At 36.4% G+C, this 20,561-nt stretch overlaps 1 protein-coding gene across 3 annotated transcripts in view; it reads right to left on the minus strand.

Annotated features, from left to right (window-relative positions):
- The window catches only part of KLHDC1 (kelch domain containing 1), a 66,295-nt gene that overhangs the window by 44,778 nt on the left and 956 nt on the right, over positions 1-20,561 (minus strand). For 2 of the 3 annotated variants that reach the window (XM_008567182.1, XM_008567184.1), the window contains exons 2-3: positions 11,101-11,218; positions 10,567-10,685 (exon numbers count right to left, since the gene is read on the minus strand). In XM_008567182.1, the coding sequence (XP_008565404.1) occupies positions 10,567-10,685; positions 11,101-11,218 (237 nt within the window). Of the gene's footprint in view, positions 1-10,566; positions 10,686-11,100; positions 11,219-11,692; positions 11,764-20,561 lie in introns of all 3 variants that reach the window. The other variant, XM_008567183.1, reaches the window with a different exon arrangement.

The following is a 20,561-nucleotide window of genomic DNA, read 5'->3' on the forward strand; positions in this document are numbered from 1 at the left end:
GACAGCAAGTGTATATTAAAACCTGAATCCCAAAGCCCCTCTCGCCACATTGGGAAGGGCCTTATACAGTACTTCTTGCCACCCCCACGGCAGTAAAATTACTAAGAAAGGCCCCCTTAGTATCACTTATCCTTGGTAAAACTAGCTCCTGAGACTTTACCCAAAAATCTGTTGACACCAAGCCAGAGGGGTCCCTCTACTCAACCCCCAACCCAACATCTCTCCTCACACTTCCTCCATTTTATGACCCACAAAACTGAAAATCTCGTTGCATACCTCTCTAAAACTAGATGCCACATCTTGAGAATGGGCGCCAGCTTACGGGCCATGGTGGCAGCTGCCCTTTTAGCATAAGAAAGCTCTAAACTAACTTTTAAACAACAGTCAAGACCTTCTCAGCCATAAGGCCAAGTCAATTCTCTCCCCTTCCCGCCTACAACTTATTCACCTTACTTTCACTGAAAACTCTCAGTTCTCCTTTAAACCTTGCCCTCCCTTAAAATCCAGCCACTCTCATCCCAAAACACTCATGACACTAGAACACAATTGTATGGAGGCTTTAGACCTCTTTCTCAGTCCCTTTCCACACATCTCCCCACATCCCATTACGTGGTTCATAGATGGGAGCGCCACCTCCATGCCTGCCTCCCCAGTGGGTTATGCCATAGTAAATCTAACACAAGCTATTGAGGCTACACAGCTCCCAAAAGAGGTTGGGGTTATACATTGCAGAGGACACCAAACCTCCAATGACCCCATAGCCCAGGGAAACAAACTGGTGGATCTAACTGCAAAACAGGCTGCTCAATCACCAGGCCCCCACCCTTCCTCTCCTGCTCAGGTCCTTCTCATGGCCCCTAAGCCCTTATCCCAGTACACACTCCAAGAAATACAACACCTCCAATGGTTCGGAGCACAGAGAAAGGACAACTAGTATACTCTCTCTGGTTGCTATGTCCTCCCTACTATACAAGCTGAGCAAATCCTTTTAGATTTCCATAATTCAGTTCATATAGGCTATAAACCCCTACTATGTTTTCCTCAGCCCTTATATTACTCTCCCCACAAAAGGACATGCTATCTTCTAACATTAGTAGATAACTTTTCAGGTTGGATTGCAGCTTTTCCCTGCACTTCAGAGGATGCTACAGCAGTAACACATGCTCCCACCTCAGAAATTATCCCTCATTTTGGCCTACCTACCAGTCACTCACCTGCCTACAGGCTGCCCCCCACAAGTCCACAGGCCTCAGCACCCCTAGAACTTACGTATGGTCGGCCCTTCACCCTCACACCTCTCGCTTCCAGCTCATCACGTTTAGGCCAGTATCTCCCTACTCTTTTGCTCATTAAGGATCTTCTTAGGGAACAGGCCAACCTTCTATCACCTCGTCCTTTCCCCACCACCCTCTCAGACTTTAAACTGAGCCCAGGACAGCAAGTGTATATTAAAACCTGAATCCCAAAGCCCCTCTCGCCACATTGGGAAGGGCCTTATACAGTACTTCTTGCCACCCCCACGGCAGTAAAATTACTAAGAAAGGCCCCCTTAGTATCACTTATCCTTGGTAAAACTAGCTCCTGAGACTTTACCCAAAAATCTGTTGACACCAAGCCAGAGGGGTCCCTCTACTCAACCCCCAACCCAACATCTCTCCTCACACTTCCTCCATTTTATGACCCACAAAACTGAAAATCTCCAGGACCTCCGCTCTTCCCCCAATCCCAGAAGAAGGATGCTCTTTCTCCCGGCGATTATCCTCTCACTCTTACAGGATCTGCTCCACATCCCTCGCACAGAGCTACTCTTATACTGTCTGTTCTAGTACTTGCTACAGGATTGGCAGCAGCTGCCCCAGAGCAGTGTAACATTATAGGAAGGTTTCTCCTGGCACTTCTTTACCTCCTATCGGTAGGATGCTTCTTAGCAATGTCATTGTGACAATGTGCCCTTTAAATTCTTTTGGCTCCCTAACCCTTCACGTCCTTCCTGTGTTTTTCCTCCTATCTCAGTGCTCCCCCTTACTTGGAACATGGAGGTTCCAGGTCTGCAGGGACAACGCAGTCCTCAGCAAATCAGACCAGTCCCCGGGTCACTCATCTGTCTCCCACTTCGCGAGAAACTTTTTGTGGCTACCCCCTCCCTGACAATGTAGCCCGTAATGTTTCCACAAATGTCTCTTCACTTTCCTCTAATCTCACCTCAGTGGGGACTGTCAGTGTTATGCGTGGCCTGCCCCACTCTGCCCTACTAAAACCAAATGCCACCACTCAATTACCCACTCCTCATCCATGCCCTAAAACGGGAATATATTTCCTTTGTAAAACTATATTATCCTGTTGCCTGATTTCTTGCATATTCGTTTGGCTCTCCCCTGACATCACTGTCCAGACAGAGGGGACTGCGACTAACTTCGGCCTCCCCCTTCAAGAAGTGCCCCCCACTCCCGTAGGGCACTAATTGTACCTTTTAATTGGGGCAGGGATCCTTCCTGCAACTGGAACTGGCATAGCGGGCCCTGCTACTGCCTCTTGATTCTATCAAAAACTCTCAGAAGAGCTAAGCATAGACAGCATCTCTTCCCTCCAGTGACAGGTCACCTCACTTGCGACAGTGGACTGTCGCTTTAGAGAACTGTCGGGCCCTTTACTTCCTTACAGCTGAGAAGAGAGGCACCTGCCTCTTCTTGGGGGAGAAATGCTGTTATTATGTAAATGAGTCCGGGGTGATCCTAAACACCTTAAACCATTTCACTGAACCCTTGGATACCCTGGCCTACGCCCCCTACTAGGATCCCTAACTGTGCCTCATCCTACTTTTTGGCCCCTGTTTCTTGGTGTTTCTCTAATTTCTTGCAGAAACGTATGCAGGCTTTCACCAACCAAAAGGTTGCCAAGTTGTCCCTGCAAGGAGGATATCAGCCCCTCAGAATCAGCGACCCTTCCCCGGAAGAATACAGTCTCCCCACACAAAACCCGCCACCTAAATCTTTTATTTTTTCCATATCTTCGTCCATCTCCAGCAGGAAGTAGCTTCAGAAGAATGAGACCTCCGCCCTTTTCCCCTTTTTCCTATACATAAAAGGCAGGAATAATAAATCTGCAACATAACCAATGCCACTTTAGACAAGCCCAAGTACAAAATGATGCCACCCACCTCCACCCCTCCCCTCCCCCCTTCCCTTTACAAGAAGCCTCCTGACTTAGAAACAAGTTTCCAGCTTCTGCTTCGGTGCAGTTCTCCACCCAGTTACATCAACCTAATGGTCCCTCTCCCCGTACATTTTGCACCCAAAAGCTAATATAAACTCTTGCAAACCCATTGTTGAGGCTGCCCACCATTTTCAGGGCAGCCATGGGCTGTGCCACTCTGAGCACAGCCCAGCAGATTTCTTTCTTTAATAAAGCTTGAACGGTACCCGGCATCTCGGCTCACTTTCTTTCACAAACAACTCAATTTTAAAAATGGGCAAAGGACTTGAATAGATATTTCTCCAAAGAAGATATACAAATGGCCAATAAGCACAAGAAAAGAGGGTCAACATCATTTTAGTCATTAGGGAAATGCAAATCAAAGTCACAACGAGGTACCACTTCACATCCATTAGGATGGCTATCTTAAAAGAAAAACCAAACCAGAAAATAACAAGCATAGGTGAGGATGTGGAGAAATTGGAACCACTGTATGTTGCCAGTAGGAATGTAAAATGGTATAGTCACTGTGGCAAACAGTTTGGTGGTTCCTCAAAAAGTTAGAATTACCATAAGACCCAGTAATTCTACTCTTTATATACCCGAAAGAATTGAAAACAGGGTTTCAAACAATACTTGCATGTCAATGTTCATAGCAATATTATTCACAATAGCCAAAAGGTGGACATAACCCAAGCGTCTATCAACAGATAAATAGAAAAACAAAATGCAACATATACATACAATGAAATATTATTCAGCCATAAAAAGGAATGATACATGCTACAACATGATAAACCTTGAAATCATTATGGTAAGTGAAATAAGCCAGACATAAAAAACCAAATATTTTATGATCCTACTTATATGAAATATGTATAATAGGCAAATTCATACAGACAAAAAGGAGATTTGAGGTCAAAGGTTGAAGAGAAAGGTTGAGGAGATAGTACTTAATGGGTATAGAGTTTCTGTATGGAGTAATGAAAAAGTTTTGAAACTAGATAATGGTGATGGTTGCACAAGACTGTGAATGTAATTAATCCCACTGAATTGCATACTTAAATATGGTTAAAATGGAAAATCTTATGTGTTATATATTTTACCACAACTATAAAAAAGATACAGTGAAAAGTAAATCTATTCTCAGTCAGTCAATTCCTCTGCCTAAAGCAACCACTGTTTCTAGTTTCTTGTAAAACTTTAAAGGACCAAAACTACTTTGTAGGGTAGATTAAGTCCTTGAAAAACAAAAGTGAAAACCCTAGTGGCTTACAGAAACAGATGTTATTGCCATAAGCGTTCACAGAGATATTCCCTTCATGCATGCCTATGCAAAGCTCAGAGACAAAGTTCAGTCCTGCTTACCTCCAGCCCTTATAATGCTTCTTCCAAACCAAAATGACAAAAAATTAAGGTCCGGGCCGGCCCGGTGGCGCACTGGAGAGTGCGCTGCTTGGGAGCGCGGCGCCGCTCCCGCCGAGGGTTCGGATCCCATGTGGAGACCGGTTCCCGCTCACTGGCTGAGCGTGGTGCGGGCGCAACACCGAGGGTTGCGATCCCGTTACCGGTCAGTAAAAAAGACAAAAAGGAAAAAAAAAAGAAATTAAGGTCTAACCAAGAAACAAGTTGACAAAGTTATCAATTATTCCTCCTAAAAAAGTTCTGTATATATCCGTAAGTAAAATTTAACAGTATATTGAAGTACTTTCTACAACCCAATAAGATTTATATCAGAAGCACAAATACATTAGAAAATATTTCACATCAGTATTTAAATTAGAAAAAGCCTCTGATCACCTCAAAAGAAAAGAAAAAATATTGAATAAAAATCAACATCCATGGCTCATAAGCATCTATGTTTAAAAACGTAAGGCTATGTTTAAAAACAAGACCTCATATATACAAGAATACTTCAACAAGTTTGTGGAAAAATAGAATTAAAAGATAATATGAATCTTTCTAGGAACTTTTTGAAGACCCTTTGTACGTGGAAATTAAGTGCATGGTAAAGTGGTATTTCAAATCAGTTGGAAAAAAACAAAATTAAAAAGTTTAAAAACAAACTGTAAAAATAGAAAACAAAACAAACAAATGAATCTATGTATCAAGTAAGCAGTATCACCACACAGAGAAGAACTTTTTTTTTTTTCCTTTTTGTCTTTTTTACTGACCGGTAACGGGATTGCAACCCTCGGTGTTGCGCCCGCACCACGCTCAGCCAGTGAGCGGGAACCGGTCTCCACATGGGATCCGAACCCTCGGCGGGAGCGCCTATCACCACACAGAGAAGAACTTTTTTTTTTTTCCTTTTTGTCTTTTTTACTGACCGGTAACGGGATTGCAACCCTCGGTGTCGCACCCACACCTCACTCAGCCAGTGAGCGGGAACCGGTCTCCACATGGGATCCAAACCCTTGGCGGGAGCGCCGCCACACTCCCAAGTGGCGCACTCTCCAGTGCACCACCGGGCCGGCCTCAGAGAAGAACTTTTTCAAGTGACCACAAAACACAAGATTTGACTATACATCTCTAATGGTATAGACGCTAAAAATAAAAAGAACTGTAAAATAATATTAAAACTTTTTATTAACCAGACTTTGATGGTATTATTGGTATTGTTGCGTGAATTATGGGATAAAGCAAATAAATAATTATGTCGGTGAAACTGAGAACCAGAATTTTCAACACAGAAGAAAGATATATATATGTATGTAAGATCAATGAGGTTGGGTTAACAACTCAGTGGTTCTTAATGTGAAATGGAAGGATCTATATGAATGCAGGATGTGTTTTATCTTTAAAAATTTTTATTTCCTTTTTTGGCTGCTGAAAAAGTTTAAAAATAATAACCCACCCAATAGCAATGGTATTCCTAGCACTGAGACTGAAGTCTCTAAATACCACTTGCCACCAAATAGAATCAGCATTTCATGAAGAAATGGCTAATTACTTGTCTAGGGTAGGAAGTATCCAAGATGAGCCTGGAACATCTTGTTACACTAAAAAGCATACAAATTATGAGATTGCTAGGTGTTGTGTCAAAAGGATTCAGGAGCTAACCTGAAGAAACTCTCACCTGTGAAAGATGGAATAATTTGAGCTTCAACAAAAGAGATAATTCCATGGATTAAAACACAGCCAATATTTTTAGGGCTGGCCGGTTAGCTCAGTTGGTTAGAGTGCAGTGCTGATAACACCAAGATCCAGGGCTTAATCCCTGTACTGGCCAGCTGCCAAAACAACAACAACAACAACAAAAAAAAAACCCAAATGTTTTTAAATCAATAATTTTATAATTACAATTTTAAAACTTATTGATCACTTTGCAGGATGCAAGAGAAATAACTCATTTGTTGAACACTGATAAAAAGGGAAAATAATCAAGCATTTATTCTGATTTTCCTATACAAATTGTACCTTAAAGTTGTTAAATAATTAAGGAAAGTTTCTCTTTGTAGAAGTATTCCACTAATAAATGAAGAACAAACAATAGAATTAGAATTTCGCTACTTTGCATTCTCTCACACATACATGACTCTAGATAACAATTATCAACGCTTGCTAACAAAGAGAAACAACCAGACATTTTATATGCCTACTAAAGGAAATACTTAACTATAAAGTAATTTCATCCTCCTCCGAAACAACCAACCAACAAAAGAACATAAATCCAATCAAGCTTCTAGATCTAAGTAGAAATTTACAGAAAATAGAAGGTATAGATGAATATGTTAAATGATACCACAGAGATACAATCAACACAGTGCAGACTGTTGGAAGTTCCATAACCAAATGATCTCATTTCTTCATCAAATAAATTAAAAGACCATAACAAGAAAACAACAAGATTCAGAAGGGAATCTCTACAATAAAAGCAACCTAAGACACACATCAATCAATTGCAATGTATAGACCTTACTAGGATCCTCTATTGAACAAATTGTTCTTAAAAAAATTATGAGACAAACAAGGAAATTTGAAAACTAAATAGCAAATAATGGATAGTATTTTTTTAAAAAAAATAAAATTTAATAAAGCAATTAGCAATGAAGGGAACCCTTAAACCAAAAATACAAGAACTCAGACAACAGAGTTGATAGCCAAAAAAAAATGAGGAGGTAAAACAGAATTGGTAGAAGTTAGGAGAGAAATAGAAGGGAAAAAACAAAAAACAAAAAAAACCCCCCAAAAAACAACAAAAATTTTAGAAATGAAGTTATTTACAAAGAACAAAAGAGAGACAGACATCACAGAAAATACAGTAAAGGACACAGAAGATAGAAATAAGAAAAAACCACAAGAAAGTGTTAAAAAGAATTAGCAAGAAAATGATAAACAGGTAAAGGAGAGCTAAAATATGCATAACTGAAGTTCCCCCTTTTCCCCAAAATGGAACAGAAGAGTAAAAAACATAATTAATAAAAACTAGTGTTGAAGGAAAGGGAAGACTAGAGGGAAGAAGAGGCTACAATCTAATTTTATTGATGCTTGGGGTAGGGAAACAATATTGTTTAAAGAAAAAGAAATATAAAAGGTAAATATAAGCACTAAAGCTACTGAAGGTCCTATATGGTACAATAAAGCAAACAAAAAAAAGTATAAGGATTTGAAGGAAGAAATAGAATTGACATTATCCTCAAATATCATGATTATCTAGAAAATCAATTGCTAAATTACAAGAATTAACAGGAGAGTTTAGTAAGGGTGCTGAATACAAGGCCAATATATACAAAAATCAATTCTGTTTCTATATTCTAGCAACAAAGAGAAAATGAAGAAATTCAAAAGCTATCATTTAAAATAGCATCAAGAAGTATCAGATACCTAGGAATAAATATAATGAAAAGTCTGAAAGACTTCTACATAGACAGCTATAAAACATTAATGAGAGAAATGTTAAAAGCTCTAAATAAAGAGAGGGAGATACAATGCTCAAGGATCTGAAGTCTCAATACTGTAAATATGTCAATTCTCCCCAACTTGAACTGTAGACTCAACACAATTGCAATTAAAATTCCAGCAGGTTTTTTTTTGGAAATTACAAGCTAATTCAAAAACTATATGAAAATGCAACGGACCTGGAAGAGTCAAGACATATTTATAGGAGGACAAATAGGAGCAAACAGAACAAATGCGCAATGTTAGGCCATTATGTTTTAGCCCATTTCTAAGACAGCAGCGGGTGGACGGGAGGAACACCCAAAATGGCTGCGGAGAGTTTCAGGTCTGTAGAACAGCACGTTTTCCAAGAATCACAAAAAACCCCCTCCCCCTTCTTTACCATCACATCCCCTTCTCACGCGTGTGAATTTCTCCACCTATAGAAAAATCCCAAGTCAGCTTAAAACCCACTTGCTTCCCTCCCCTTCCTTCTTAGCCAATAGGAACAGTCCAGCTGAGCCTAACTGGATATAACAGGCCCAGCCCAACTCACCCTGTGGCTGCTCCCACTTCTGAGAGGGCAGCCTGCTTGTTCATTTTGCCTGCCTAATACACTTTGGTTGAGTCCCTGTCTCCTGGTGTGTTTCTTTTGCACTCAGGTGGGTTTTTTTTTCTTTCACGCAGACTCTCAAGGCATATTATAATAGTATACAAATTAATATAATATGGTACTGTTAGAAGGACAAATTGTTCAACAAAATAGAGAAGAGACTCCAGAAACAGACCAGTCCATATATGGACACTTAATTTATGGCAAAAGCAGCACTGCAGAACAATGGAGAAAGCATGTCTTTTAAGTCAATGCTGCTGTATCAACTGGTTATCCAAATGGAAAAATGAAAACTGACCCTTACCTCACACCACACACAAAAAATCAATCTAGGTGAACTGCAGATCAGAATGTGAAAGATAAAACAGTAAAGCTTTTAAAAGATAACTTGGAAGGATATCTTCATGGCCTTAGGGAATGAAAAGTTACTAGGACACAAAAAGCACTATCCATAAGGAAAAGACTGGTAAATTAGACTACATAAAAATGAAATTTTTTTTTTCCTTTTTGTCTTTTTTACTGACCGGTAACGGGATCGCAACCCTCAGTGTCACGCCCGTACCGGGGACCGGCAACGGGATCGCAACCCTCGGTGCTGCGCCTGCATCGCGCTCAGCCAGTGAGCGGGAACCAGTCTCCACATGGGATCCGAACCCTCAGTGGGAGCGCCGCTGCACTCCCAAGCGGCGCACTCTCCAGTGCGCCACCGGGCCGGCCCTAAAAATGAAAATTTTTGGTTCATCAGGTTAGGCTATTAAGAGAATGAAAAAATATATACCCAACAAAAACGTTTACCTATTTGTACCAAAATATATAGAAGAATTCTCATAACTGCATTATTCCAAAGAGTCAAAAAGTAGAAAAGTAGATCCAGCAATCTAATTATGGAATTTTATCCAACAGGTAGATCTACAATCATATATATACACAAAGATATTCATTACAGCACAGTTTGTAATAGCAAAGGAACTGAAACAATCCAAGCATTGTTTCAGCTATAGGGGAAAGGTTAAATAAACTATGGTATATCCACACAGGGGAATACTATGCAGCTGTAAAAAAAAAGAACAAGCTTTCTAACTAGGGATGTAGAAAGATGAAAGATCTTCATGGTATACTGTTAACTAAGAGAAGCAGCAGGGTGCAGAACAGTGTATAGAAGACATTGATATTTGTTTAAGGAGAAGGGGGAAATAAAAATACATATATACATATATACACACACACATATTCATTTTAATATAGTCTAATTTACATATATTTCCTTTTAATGTAGTGTAATATATACATATGTTTTCCTCTATTTGCATAAGTAACAGTGATGGCAGTGGTTCCCAAACTTGTCTGTACCCTGGAATGATTTAAGGAGCTTCAAAAAATTCTACCCCTAGAGACTGTAATTTAATTCATCTGGTATATCACCTGGGCTTGGGGATTTTTAAGAGATCTCCAGATGATTCCAATGGTAGACAACTCTGAGAACCACCATTATAAGAACACAAAAGATATTAATAAAATTGGGTTTTTTGTGCATGTGTGTATAGGGGATAGGGACAGAGTAGATGCGGACAGAGACAAGAAACAGAACTTTCATTGCATACTTTTTAACATGGTTTCGATTTTTGAACCACATAAATGTATTAACTATTCAGAAAACTAAATTAGTTAATATAAAGGAACCAAATTGTTGCTTTCGCCATATTCATTTTTATGACATGCTTCTTCTCCAGGGTTCAGAATTCCCATTACCATTGTCATCAAAACAAGTTTATAATTATATTTTGAAAAAAATCATACTTCCAAATTTTCTCTATTTTGCCCCAAAACTATAATCCTTACTTAAGCATAGGTAATGTATTAAGTTCAGTAGCTGCAATTACCTGTCTTTGTATACCCAGCAAGAAAGTTTATCACGTGGTGTGGGTGGTTGTCCTTCAAAGTTGGTGATTTTTTCCCAAATGTAGGTTTCATCTCTTGTTCGCAAATTAACAAAATAAAGCTTTTAAAAGATAAGAACACTATTAGCATGCAGGGTATTTGAAAATTAAATCTACATTAGAGGGATTTCTGATCCAAAAATTAATACTATTCCTTTTTTCTAAAAATTGTAGAATTAATGAAAATGAGACAGTGTTTCAGGAACAAAAATAATATATAAAACACTGTGAAATGGATCTTCTCCCATCATGCTCTTGCCCTATGGATATCATTTAAATATGCAGTTAATTCTGCAGCAGAAGACATGAGAGAAGAGCAAGACTGCTGCATTTTCAATCCATCTTTAAAACCTCATAATTATAAATTTAAGATTTTCTACATATATCTTCTTTTTAACATATTTGTAAACTTCTTAGATGAAGTGATACATTAAACATTACATTTTGCTGCACTCCTGAATTAAAAGAAAGTATTACTCGATTGCTGTATCCTTTGTCATCATATCCTCCAAAAATGTACAGCTTTCCATTAATGCAAGCACCACAGCTTCCCGACATGGAGGTAGGGAGTTCTCCTTCCATTAGTTGCATTCTCCTGTAGCAAGAATAACATGGAATCCCATAACTTTCCAGAAAGGCAAATTAATATTCCCACTGGACTCCATGAGTACTTTTCGCAGTGAAAATTGTCACTGCCAATTACAATTAAAATGTAATGGTAGCCAATACTGCAAAAACTCTAAGAAAATCCAGGATAAATACTTTTCAACCTGTTGGGAAAAAAAAAAATCGCAAAATTTTCACATGTCACCAGAACTGGGAATTAGTAGAATAAGCCAAAGTCTTTAAAGACAGTATTGGTCTTGAAAGGAATGGTAAAGGACAAAGAATGGAAAGGGTAATGGGAGTAGGGTAAAGAAAGAGCTACAGATAATAAAGCACTGAAAGAAAAGGAAAAGGAGACTTCGTAAATGTTGCAGTATATTTTAAGTATGGTCTCAAATTCCCTGTGTCTATGAGAACATTTACAACATTAAAATTGGACATTCTGCAATTTAAAACTACTTACCATAACCCACTATCAATATCATAGGTCCAAATTTCATCATTAGGCAAATATACTTCATTGTCTTCAATAGACTAAAAATACAGAATACATAAAATTATGTTTATCAATTACATAGTAACAATTAAATGCTTCCTAAGGATGAGGAAAACTGCAATTAAAGACTACAAAACACAAAATCATGATCAAAGATTTTTTTTCAATATAAAATAAGATAGATTAAAAGAGAAAGGAAAGAGGAGGGATGAAAGATTTTCTAAGAGAAAGTGGGAAAATAATAAAGTTTTAGAATACAGAATAGCAAGTATATGAGTTTCAAGAAAGACTTAGGAAAGTTAATCCTTAAAAAGGGATTTTTAGTAAGGAAAAATAGCAAAACAATAAGATTTGAAGTAGAGTACTAAAGACTACAAAGCCAGGAAGAAAAGGAATATCAGAAAAGGGCAATACATTTTTGGTGATGGGAAAGAATTAAGAAAGGAAATTTTTAAAAGATATAATTAAGAGCACTGTATCAGATACTTTGACTCACTAAACATATTTTTTGAGTGCCTACTATATGCAGGCATAGTGTTAGGTGTTCATTAAATCTACAACCTGCGGATCATGATAAATTTAACTAGTCAAAATGACAATTAAGAATTCAAATAATCTCTAAAGAAGCTGATAACATAAATAAAACAGTGCATTCTGACATTTAGGATAAAAAGAAAAGTAAGAATAGTGTAACAATTTTATTTTAAGTTTAAAAACTTAGGGGTTAAAACAAATTCTTATGTAAATCTGTCATGATTTCTTAGAATCTGTAAAATAATTTAAAAATAGCGAGAGTTTTAAAACAGCAGTTTGAGAATTTCTAAAACTGTATGATGCATAAATTATTAACATGGTAAGTAGATTTAGCTGTTTCTCATTGCCGTTAAATTTTTAAAATGGCATTTTTACTGTCTCTCATACAACACACACACAAATATACAAAATAGAAAACCATTTATTAATTCCAAGGAAATTTCCACTCATGTCTGACTAGGAATCCATATGAGATGACTAAATAGACAACTGATTGTAAGAAGGGGAGTTAATTGTATGATTCTAAGGTTAAATGGCATCAGGCTCCAGTAACCTCATGTGTATACCTCTACAAAAGAAATAAGAAAATGAATTCTGTCACTATTCTGTTGAAGTCCCTTCAGTGGTTTCCTACTGCTCTTAGGATAGTCTAAAATTCTTATGATTCTGTACTGTATGGTACCTGATATCCCTCCAAAACTCAACTTGACTTTCACTCATATGCTCTTGTCTTGCAGTTTTTAAACCTCTTTACTTTCCTCACTGCCATTCGTCTATGCTCTTCTCTTTTCTTGGAATGCTCTTTCAGAACTTGCCTAATTATTCATTCTTTGGGAATCAGTTTAAATGTTACTTCTCTAATCCTCCAGAATAGGTTAAGGTATTAAGGTCCTCTGTTAAATGCTCTCATGCAGTCCTGTATTTCCACTTCAAGTTCTTTGTATCATCCCCACTCACCTCCACCAATATCACTAAACGTTAAACTTCACGAGTGCAGGGATTATGTGTGTATTGTTATAGTTATGTTCCTGCAATCTAGCACAGTGCCTCACACATAAAAGGCAAATGGAATATTTGTCAATTGAGTGAGTAAATGGGTAAGTGGATAACACTTGTTAAATTGACTGAATGTTCACTTCAGTTCAATAATTTTTTTAAAAAGTTCCTTTTGCTAATCTTTCAATGTAAATGAAACACGAGATTGAAAAGTTTGGACTTAGTTCCTTCTTACTTTCTCAGAGACTTTATTCCTACACTATCCCATCTTTTCCACATCATCAAGTTTTCCTTCTCTACTCAATTATCCCTATCGATATCCAAATGTGCCTAACCTCATCTTTAAAAAAACCCCTCCCTTGATTCCTCCTTCCATTTCTTTGCTTCCTTTGCAACAAAACTTCCATACTGAGTTAACTATAGTGGATGTCTCCATTTCTTCACCTCTCATTCTCTCATCAACCCAGTCTAATCTGGCTTTTGAACCCATCTTTTCACTGAAACTGCTCTTGTCAAGGTCATCCCATAAAGACAATTAGTGAACTGATTTATCCAGAAATGTGGCCTAGAGAGAGGTGGAGAAAGAGAGAACTCAGTCTAATCAGAATTACATTAGGACATAATAGAAAGAATGGGTAAGACGCAATATTTGAAGAGACAAATACTGAGTGTTTTTCAAAACTGTTGAAAGTAATCAATTCTGAGATCTAGGAAGTCCTAAAGAGTCCCAAGCAGGATAAAGTAGATAGAAATCCATACCTTGACACTTCATAGTAAAACTGCAGAACATTAAAGAAAAAGACATATTCTTAAAAACAGCTAGAGAAAGATAGGTCACCTTCAAATTAATGGCAACTAATGACTATTCTCATTAGCAAAACACAAGACTGAAAAATACTAGCGAATGTGCTTAAAGAAATTAACTGTCAACCTAGAATTCTATACCCACTGAAGATATCGTTTAAGAACAAAAGTGAAATAAAGAAATTCTCAGACAAAAACTAAGAGAGCCAATAACAAACCCTCACTTAAAGAAATTCTAATGGATGTACTACTTCAGGCAAAAGGAAAATGATCTCAAATTAAAGATCGTAAATGCAACAAGGAATGTCATGACAAGATATTGGAAAATGTGTTGGTAAATCTAAACATAAAAAAGGGATAAACTCTTTTTGATGCCTAATTTGAGGGGTAGGGGTGGGGAACAGGATAGTACTAACTAGGGAAAGGCGTGATCAGACTTAAAACTTTCTAAGGAACTTGAATTCTATGGGAAAAGGAAAAAATGGAAAATCTGAACAATCCCATAGTTTTAAATAGATTGAATCAGAGATAAAAACCTCCTCTGCAAAGTAAGTACCAGGCCCAGAAGGCCTTACAGATAAGTTCTACCAAACATTCAAAGAACAAATAATACAATCTTTTAAAAACTATTCCAGAATATAAAAGAAGAAATGATGCGCAATTCACTTATGAAAACAGATGCAAAACTCTTAAAAAATAATTAGAAAACAGGATCCAGCAATATACAAAACGACACTCTCTAAAACTCTCTAAAATAAATACAACATCAATAATTGAAAATCAATAGATGGGATCTTCCTTAATTTGATAAAGGCCATCTACAAAACAAAACAAACAAAAAATAAAATCCATAAAGCAAACATCAAATTTACTGTTCAAATGTTGAAAACAATCCCTTAAGAGTAGGATAAGAAGAAAAAAGGCTTCTATAAGGGTCTTCAAAAAGTTTATGAAAAGATTTGTATTATCTTTTAATTCCATTTTTTCAAACTTTTCGAAGTACTCTTGTATTTAACACTGTACTTCTTTTCCACCAGTACAGTAAAGGAAATAAAAGAAATAAAGATTAGAATGAGAGAAACAAAACTGTCACCATTTACAGATTATGACTATCTACATAGAAAAAAAATTTTTTTAATTACCATATGAATTATGAGAATAAAAGTTTGGAAAGCTTACCAGAATAAAAAATATTCAAAAGTCAAGTGTTTTTCAAAACACCAGCAATAGTAAGGAAATTTAATTTTTAAAAAGTAATAATAGACATAAAAAATATAAAGTAGCTCAGAATAAACCTAACAAAGATGTACATGATCCCTATAAAGACAATTATCAAATTTTATTGAACGACATTAAACAGTACTGAATAAATGGAGAGATACTATGTAAATGGATTAGAAGACTCAATTTCATAACATATCAATCTCCCCCAAATGATCTAAAGATTGAATACAGTAATAAATAAAATCCAAATAGGGTATTTTGTGGAATTTGACAATCTGATTCAAAAATTTATATTAATGGTATGGTGTTGTGGAAAACAAATGTAGAATAACCATATGACCCAGCAATTCCACTCCTGGGTACCCAAAAGATTAAAAGTAGGGACTCAGATATTAGTACACCAATGTTCATAGCAGCACTATTTGCAGTAGACAAAGGTGGAAACAACTGAAGTGTCCATCAACAGATAAATGGATAAACAAATGTGGAATACCCATACAATGGAACATTATTCAGCTGTAAAAAGGAATGAAGTTCTGATACAAACCACAACACGGACAAATCTTGAAAACATTGTAAGTAAAATAAGCCAGACACAAAAAGACAAATATTGTATTCCACTTATATGAAATATCTAGAAAAAAGCAAATTTATAGAGACAGAAAGTAGATTAGAGGTTACCAGAGGCTGTGGAGAGGAAGAATGGGAAGGTATTACAGAGTTTCTCTTTGGAGTAATGAAAAATTTTCAAACTAGACAGTGCTGATGATTGTGAAACATTGTGAATGTAATTAATGCCATTGAATTGTACACCTAAATATGGTTAAAATGGCAAATTTTATGTTTTACATATTTTAATACAATAAAAATAGTAATAAAAAAAACCCCCAAACAACAACAACAAAAATACCCCACATTGTACAAAAGAACAAAAGGCCCAAATAATCAAAATATTCCTGAAAAACAAGAACAAGATAGAGCGGGCATGGAGCTTTCACACGCAACATTAGACCTTTACTAAAGCTACTGTAACTTAGTGTGGTTCTGTCACAAGAATAAACAACTAGACCAAATGAACAGAACAAAGAACCTAAAAACAGATCACCCATCAACGAAAACTTGATATATGACAGATTGGGTTTGCAGATTAGTGGGAAAAGTGGGGAATATATGACATGAGGACAAGTGGTTTTCCACATGGGAAATATAATTAAACTGGATCCCTATCTTCAACCAACCAACCAACCAACCAACCAACCAATCCACAAAACAAACAAAAAATCTGGGTAAAAAAAATTAAATATGAAGGCAAAACTGTAAAATGTTTGGAAGACAATATTGGAGATTTTATGACCTCCATGTAGGAGAAGATTTCTTAAACAAGATGAAGAAAGCACAAAAGCGGTAAGGGAAATATTGAAATTAATAACTTCTAACAAAAGAATGATCAAAATAGTATAAGCTATAAACTGAAGAGATATTCCTCCCATACAACTATATATTTAAATAATTTGTAAAACAGTAAAGAAAAAAGAGAGTAATAACCCAATAGAAAAATGAGCAAAAGACATGAACCAGCATCTTCACAGAAAACATAACTAGTCCATAAAATTATGAAAAGATATGTATCTCTAAACAATATATTATTTGGGTTTTTTTTGAAATGAATATTAAGTAGCTCACGGAATCTTCAAGGCGGCTGGAGAACCAGCCTCTGATCTATGTAGAGTCCAAGCACTTGCCCACATCCTAGCTGCAAGTGAGTCTGGAAAAGTGAGTACCCAGCATTCACAGTATTTTTATTAGGTACCTGCTATGAGCTATAACTACTTCTAGACACTGCGGATACAATATGAAATAAACTACCTATCTTTACGTATCTTTTTACATTCTGTAGGTAGGAGGTAGTTGAACAACTAAATTAAATACACTGACAAGACTCACTCAGTGGAGGAATACCACAAATAGAGAAAGGAGGTTCAGATTCCAGGCATTTAAAAATAATGATAAATGTCTTCCACATGACATAGATGGCCTATGTGACCATCTATGAATACATAAAGTGGCACTATTAGGTTAAAAAGAATACATACTTAAAGCTTTTGATACACATTGCTAAATTTCTCCTCAGAAAGGTTACACAAATTTGTACTCCCATTAACAGTATATTAATAATTCATTTCCCCATGCTCTTCCTCCAAATTGTTTTTAATCTTTACAAATCGAAGAATAAAAACCTCATTGTTATTTTCAGCGGGGTTTCTTTCACTTGTATTATGTTTTTATTTCTTCTTTTGTAAATTGCTTGTGCTTATCAATTGCTCATTTTTCAATGGGGATATCGATCTTTATTTTTCATAGGACATTTGCCTATCATATACAAGAGTACTTCAAAAGTTTGTGGAAAAACTAAGATAATACAAATCTTTCCAGGATCTTTTTGAAGATCTCTCCTATGTTGCAAATATTTTCCCATTTGTCATTTACCTTCTCATTTTGTGGTATTTAAAAATCACTTTTTAATTTTTTTGTTTAATCTGCCAATCTTTTCCTTTGTAGTTTTTCCCCCCGAGATTTTCCTTTCCCAGCTCAAAATTTTACAATGTTCATATAATTCTCTTAAGGTATAGCTTAATTTTTCTATATTTAACTCTTCAATCCTAAGCCTCCAATATGATTTTCCTCCAACTATCATAGGATCACGTATTGCACAAGTGATTGTTTTTCCAGATTTGAAATCCTACCTTTCAAGAAGAACAATCTTACATGCTTTGCTGTTTACATAATTTCTTTCCCATTCCATCATGCTATCTCTACTGGCATCCGGATCACTGGTTTAATTATTTACAGTATTGCGATATGTTTTAGTATTTAGCACTGTAAGCCTCCCACCTTCATTCTTTTCATTTTCTAAATTGATCCATCATCCCATTAAATCCATATCCATAACAGAATACGTAGGTAAGCACATTTATGCAGATATTTTCTACAAAAAAAAGTTCAGAACAAAATGTAATAACACCAATTGTATTACGGAAATAAAACTGTTCAAATGACTAACGCCATAAGAGGAAAGCATACCATCTTTAAATATGTTAAGACACTGAGCTTCTCCTCCAAAATCAGGGAAAACTACTCACAACTTTTAATATTCCTAGTAGCAGTACTAAAGTCTGTATGAATTTCAATAATGTGGAAAGATTCGTGGAAGAACTGAGAGCAAAAGAGTATTCTGGCACCAATTAGAATTTACCGCTTACTTTTCTTGGCATTACCACTCTTCCCTCTAGAGGTGGGGCTGTTTTCAGACACAATGTTCTTTTGAATATCTTCAACATCTATCTATATTGATTTTAGATATTTCATTTATGGCTCAATCAGTAATTTAGACAATCAGTAATTTAGAGCAATCAGTAATTTAGACAGATATCTGTGACTTTTAGGATATGTTTGTCAATTTTAACACACATTGTTTGTGTTAATGAGAAAAATTGTGATTGTAACATATAATCTGGAATCATCTGATCATTACTCTTGACTACTGACTACTGGAATACCTCCAGATTCCAGGGCCTTTTAGCTATCTTCTGTTCAAACGGAGCTGACTAAAACAACTGTTGGAAGGATTCTACTCTTTCTCATGATATGCCATGTTTCTTTTTTGTCTCCTACTCTGCCTTTCCTTCCACTTATGCCTTAGACACTTTAACTGCTGATGATCCCTGGAATTTAAATAGTAGACTCAGGATCTAAATCTGTGTTGTACTTTCCAGGGTGGTTCCTACAGCACCTCAACTGATTGGATTAAGTAGTAGGGAAAACAGTATAGCCATTAGCCACATAAGACGTTTCTGTCAATGACAGACTGCACATACAACGGTGGTAGGAGCAATAGGCTATATATATAGCCTAGGTGTGCAGTAGGCTATACCATCTAGGTTTGTGTAAGTACACTTTACAATGTTCAAACAACAACGAAGTCGCCTAATGGCATATTTCTCAGAATGTATCCCTTCTTAAACGATGCATGACTGTATTTCAACTCAATAACTGCCGCTTGAAGAACTGGAATCTTATCAATTACACAATTTTGAAGATAAAAATGAGATGTAAAAAACTTAGACTTTTTATTTATGGGGCCAAAAGAAGTCTATATTGACTTTAGATATTTAATTTATGGCTCAAAAAAAATCAATACATATGAGGTATTATAGATTATTATAAGTGAATTTTTTCACTTAATTTTTACAATATCAAGAATCATAGCAGATGAAATTTGACACCCTCTCTTCAAGTGACAGAGTTCAAAAACAATCAAAATATTTCTTGTGCACATAACTACTATTAATATCTAGACTATTTTTCCATCAAGAACAAATAGAAGTATTAGACATTAGAAAGCATAATCACCTAATCTATATTTGTTTCATTAAAAAAAGCCTTTGGAAATCCCGTACACCTAAGTTGGAATCTGCTACCCTTGAAATCAAATGGCCATTAAAGTTACTCTCATTGACTCGTTGTCCTTATTTATAAAATGGGGATATTACCTACTTCACAGGGTTATAGTAAGGATTCTCTAAGATTAGGGATATCAGAGTTCCTAGCACATGCCGGATATAATAGGAACTCAAAGGTTAGTTCTAATTTTCCTGTCCTGATACTGCACTAAACTAAGAATAAACACACAAAACAACAAAAACCAACTTGGATCTGAGAATTATTTAACATACATAGAATGTACTTTATTTCAATGTGATTCAGTCTTGTTACAGGTCTGTCACATAATAGCATCATACGGTCTGGAGACACAGGTTCTACTTTCAGTAGAACTTCCATACGGCTTTTTTAAAGCCTGTAAACTAAGGCGGTTGGCGCATATTCCTGAACCGTTTGCCAGCTTTACAATTCTTGCTTCTATAATCCCATGACTACAGAAACACATACATTCAAACCTCCATTGCAATAAGAATTTTAAGGCATAATACTCTTCAGTATATTGTTGCCAATACGAGTCTATTTTGAGATAAGGAAAAAATCCATAATTAGCCAACAGCAAATAAACGCCACTAAACATAACTTGGAAATATTCAAATGCTTCAGCGATCTCGATATTTTATTTCGAATCGCACTGTGGGAATAGGAAGCATATACTAAATAACACAGCACGGCGTCCTCAGGTCCGATTACGTCTGCGTCAGTATTTAAAGATAATTAATCACGCTGTAACTGACTTCGCTCTGGGCAAACTGGGGGTTATTGGACAGCTGGGGGGGGG

The sequence above is a fragment of the Galeopterus variegatus genome, unplaced genomic scaffold, assembly GCF_000696425.1.
Source record: "Galeopterus variegatus unplaced genomic scaffold, G_variegatus-3.0.2 Scaffold302, whole genome shotgun sequence".
NCBI classification, from domain to species: Eukaryota; Metazoa; Chordata; class Mammalia; order Dermoptera; family Cynocephalidae; genus Galeopterus; species Galeopterus variegatus.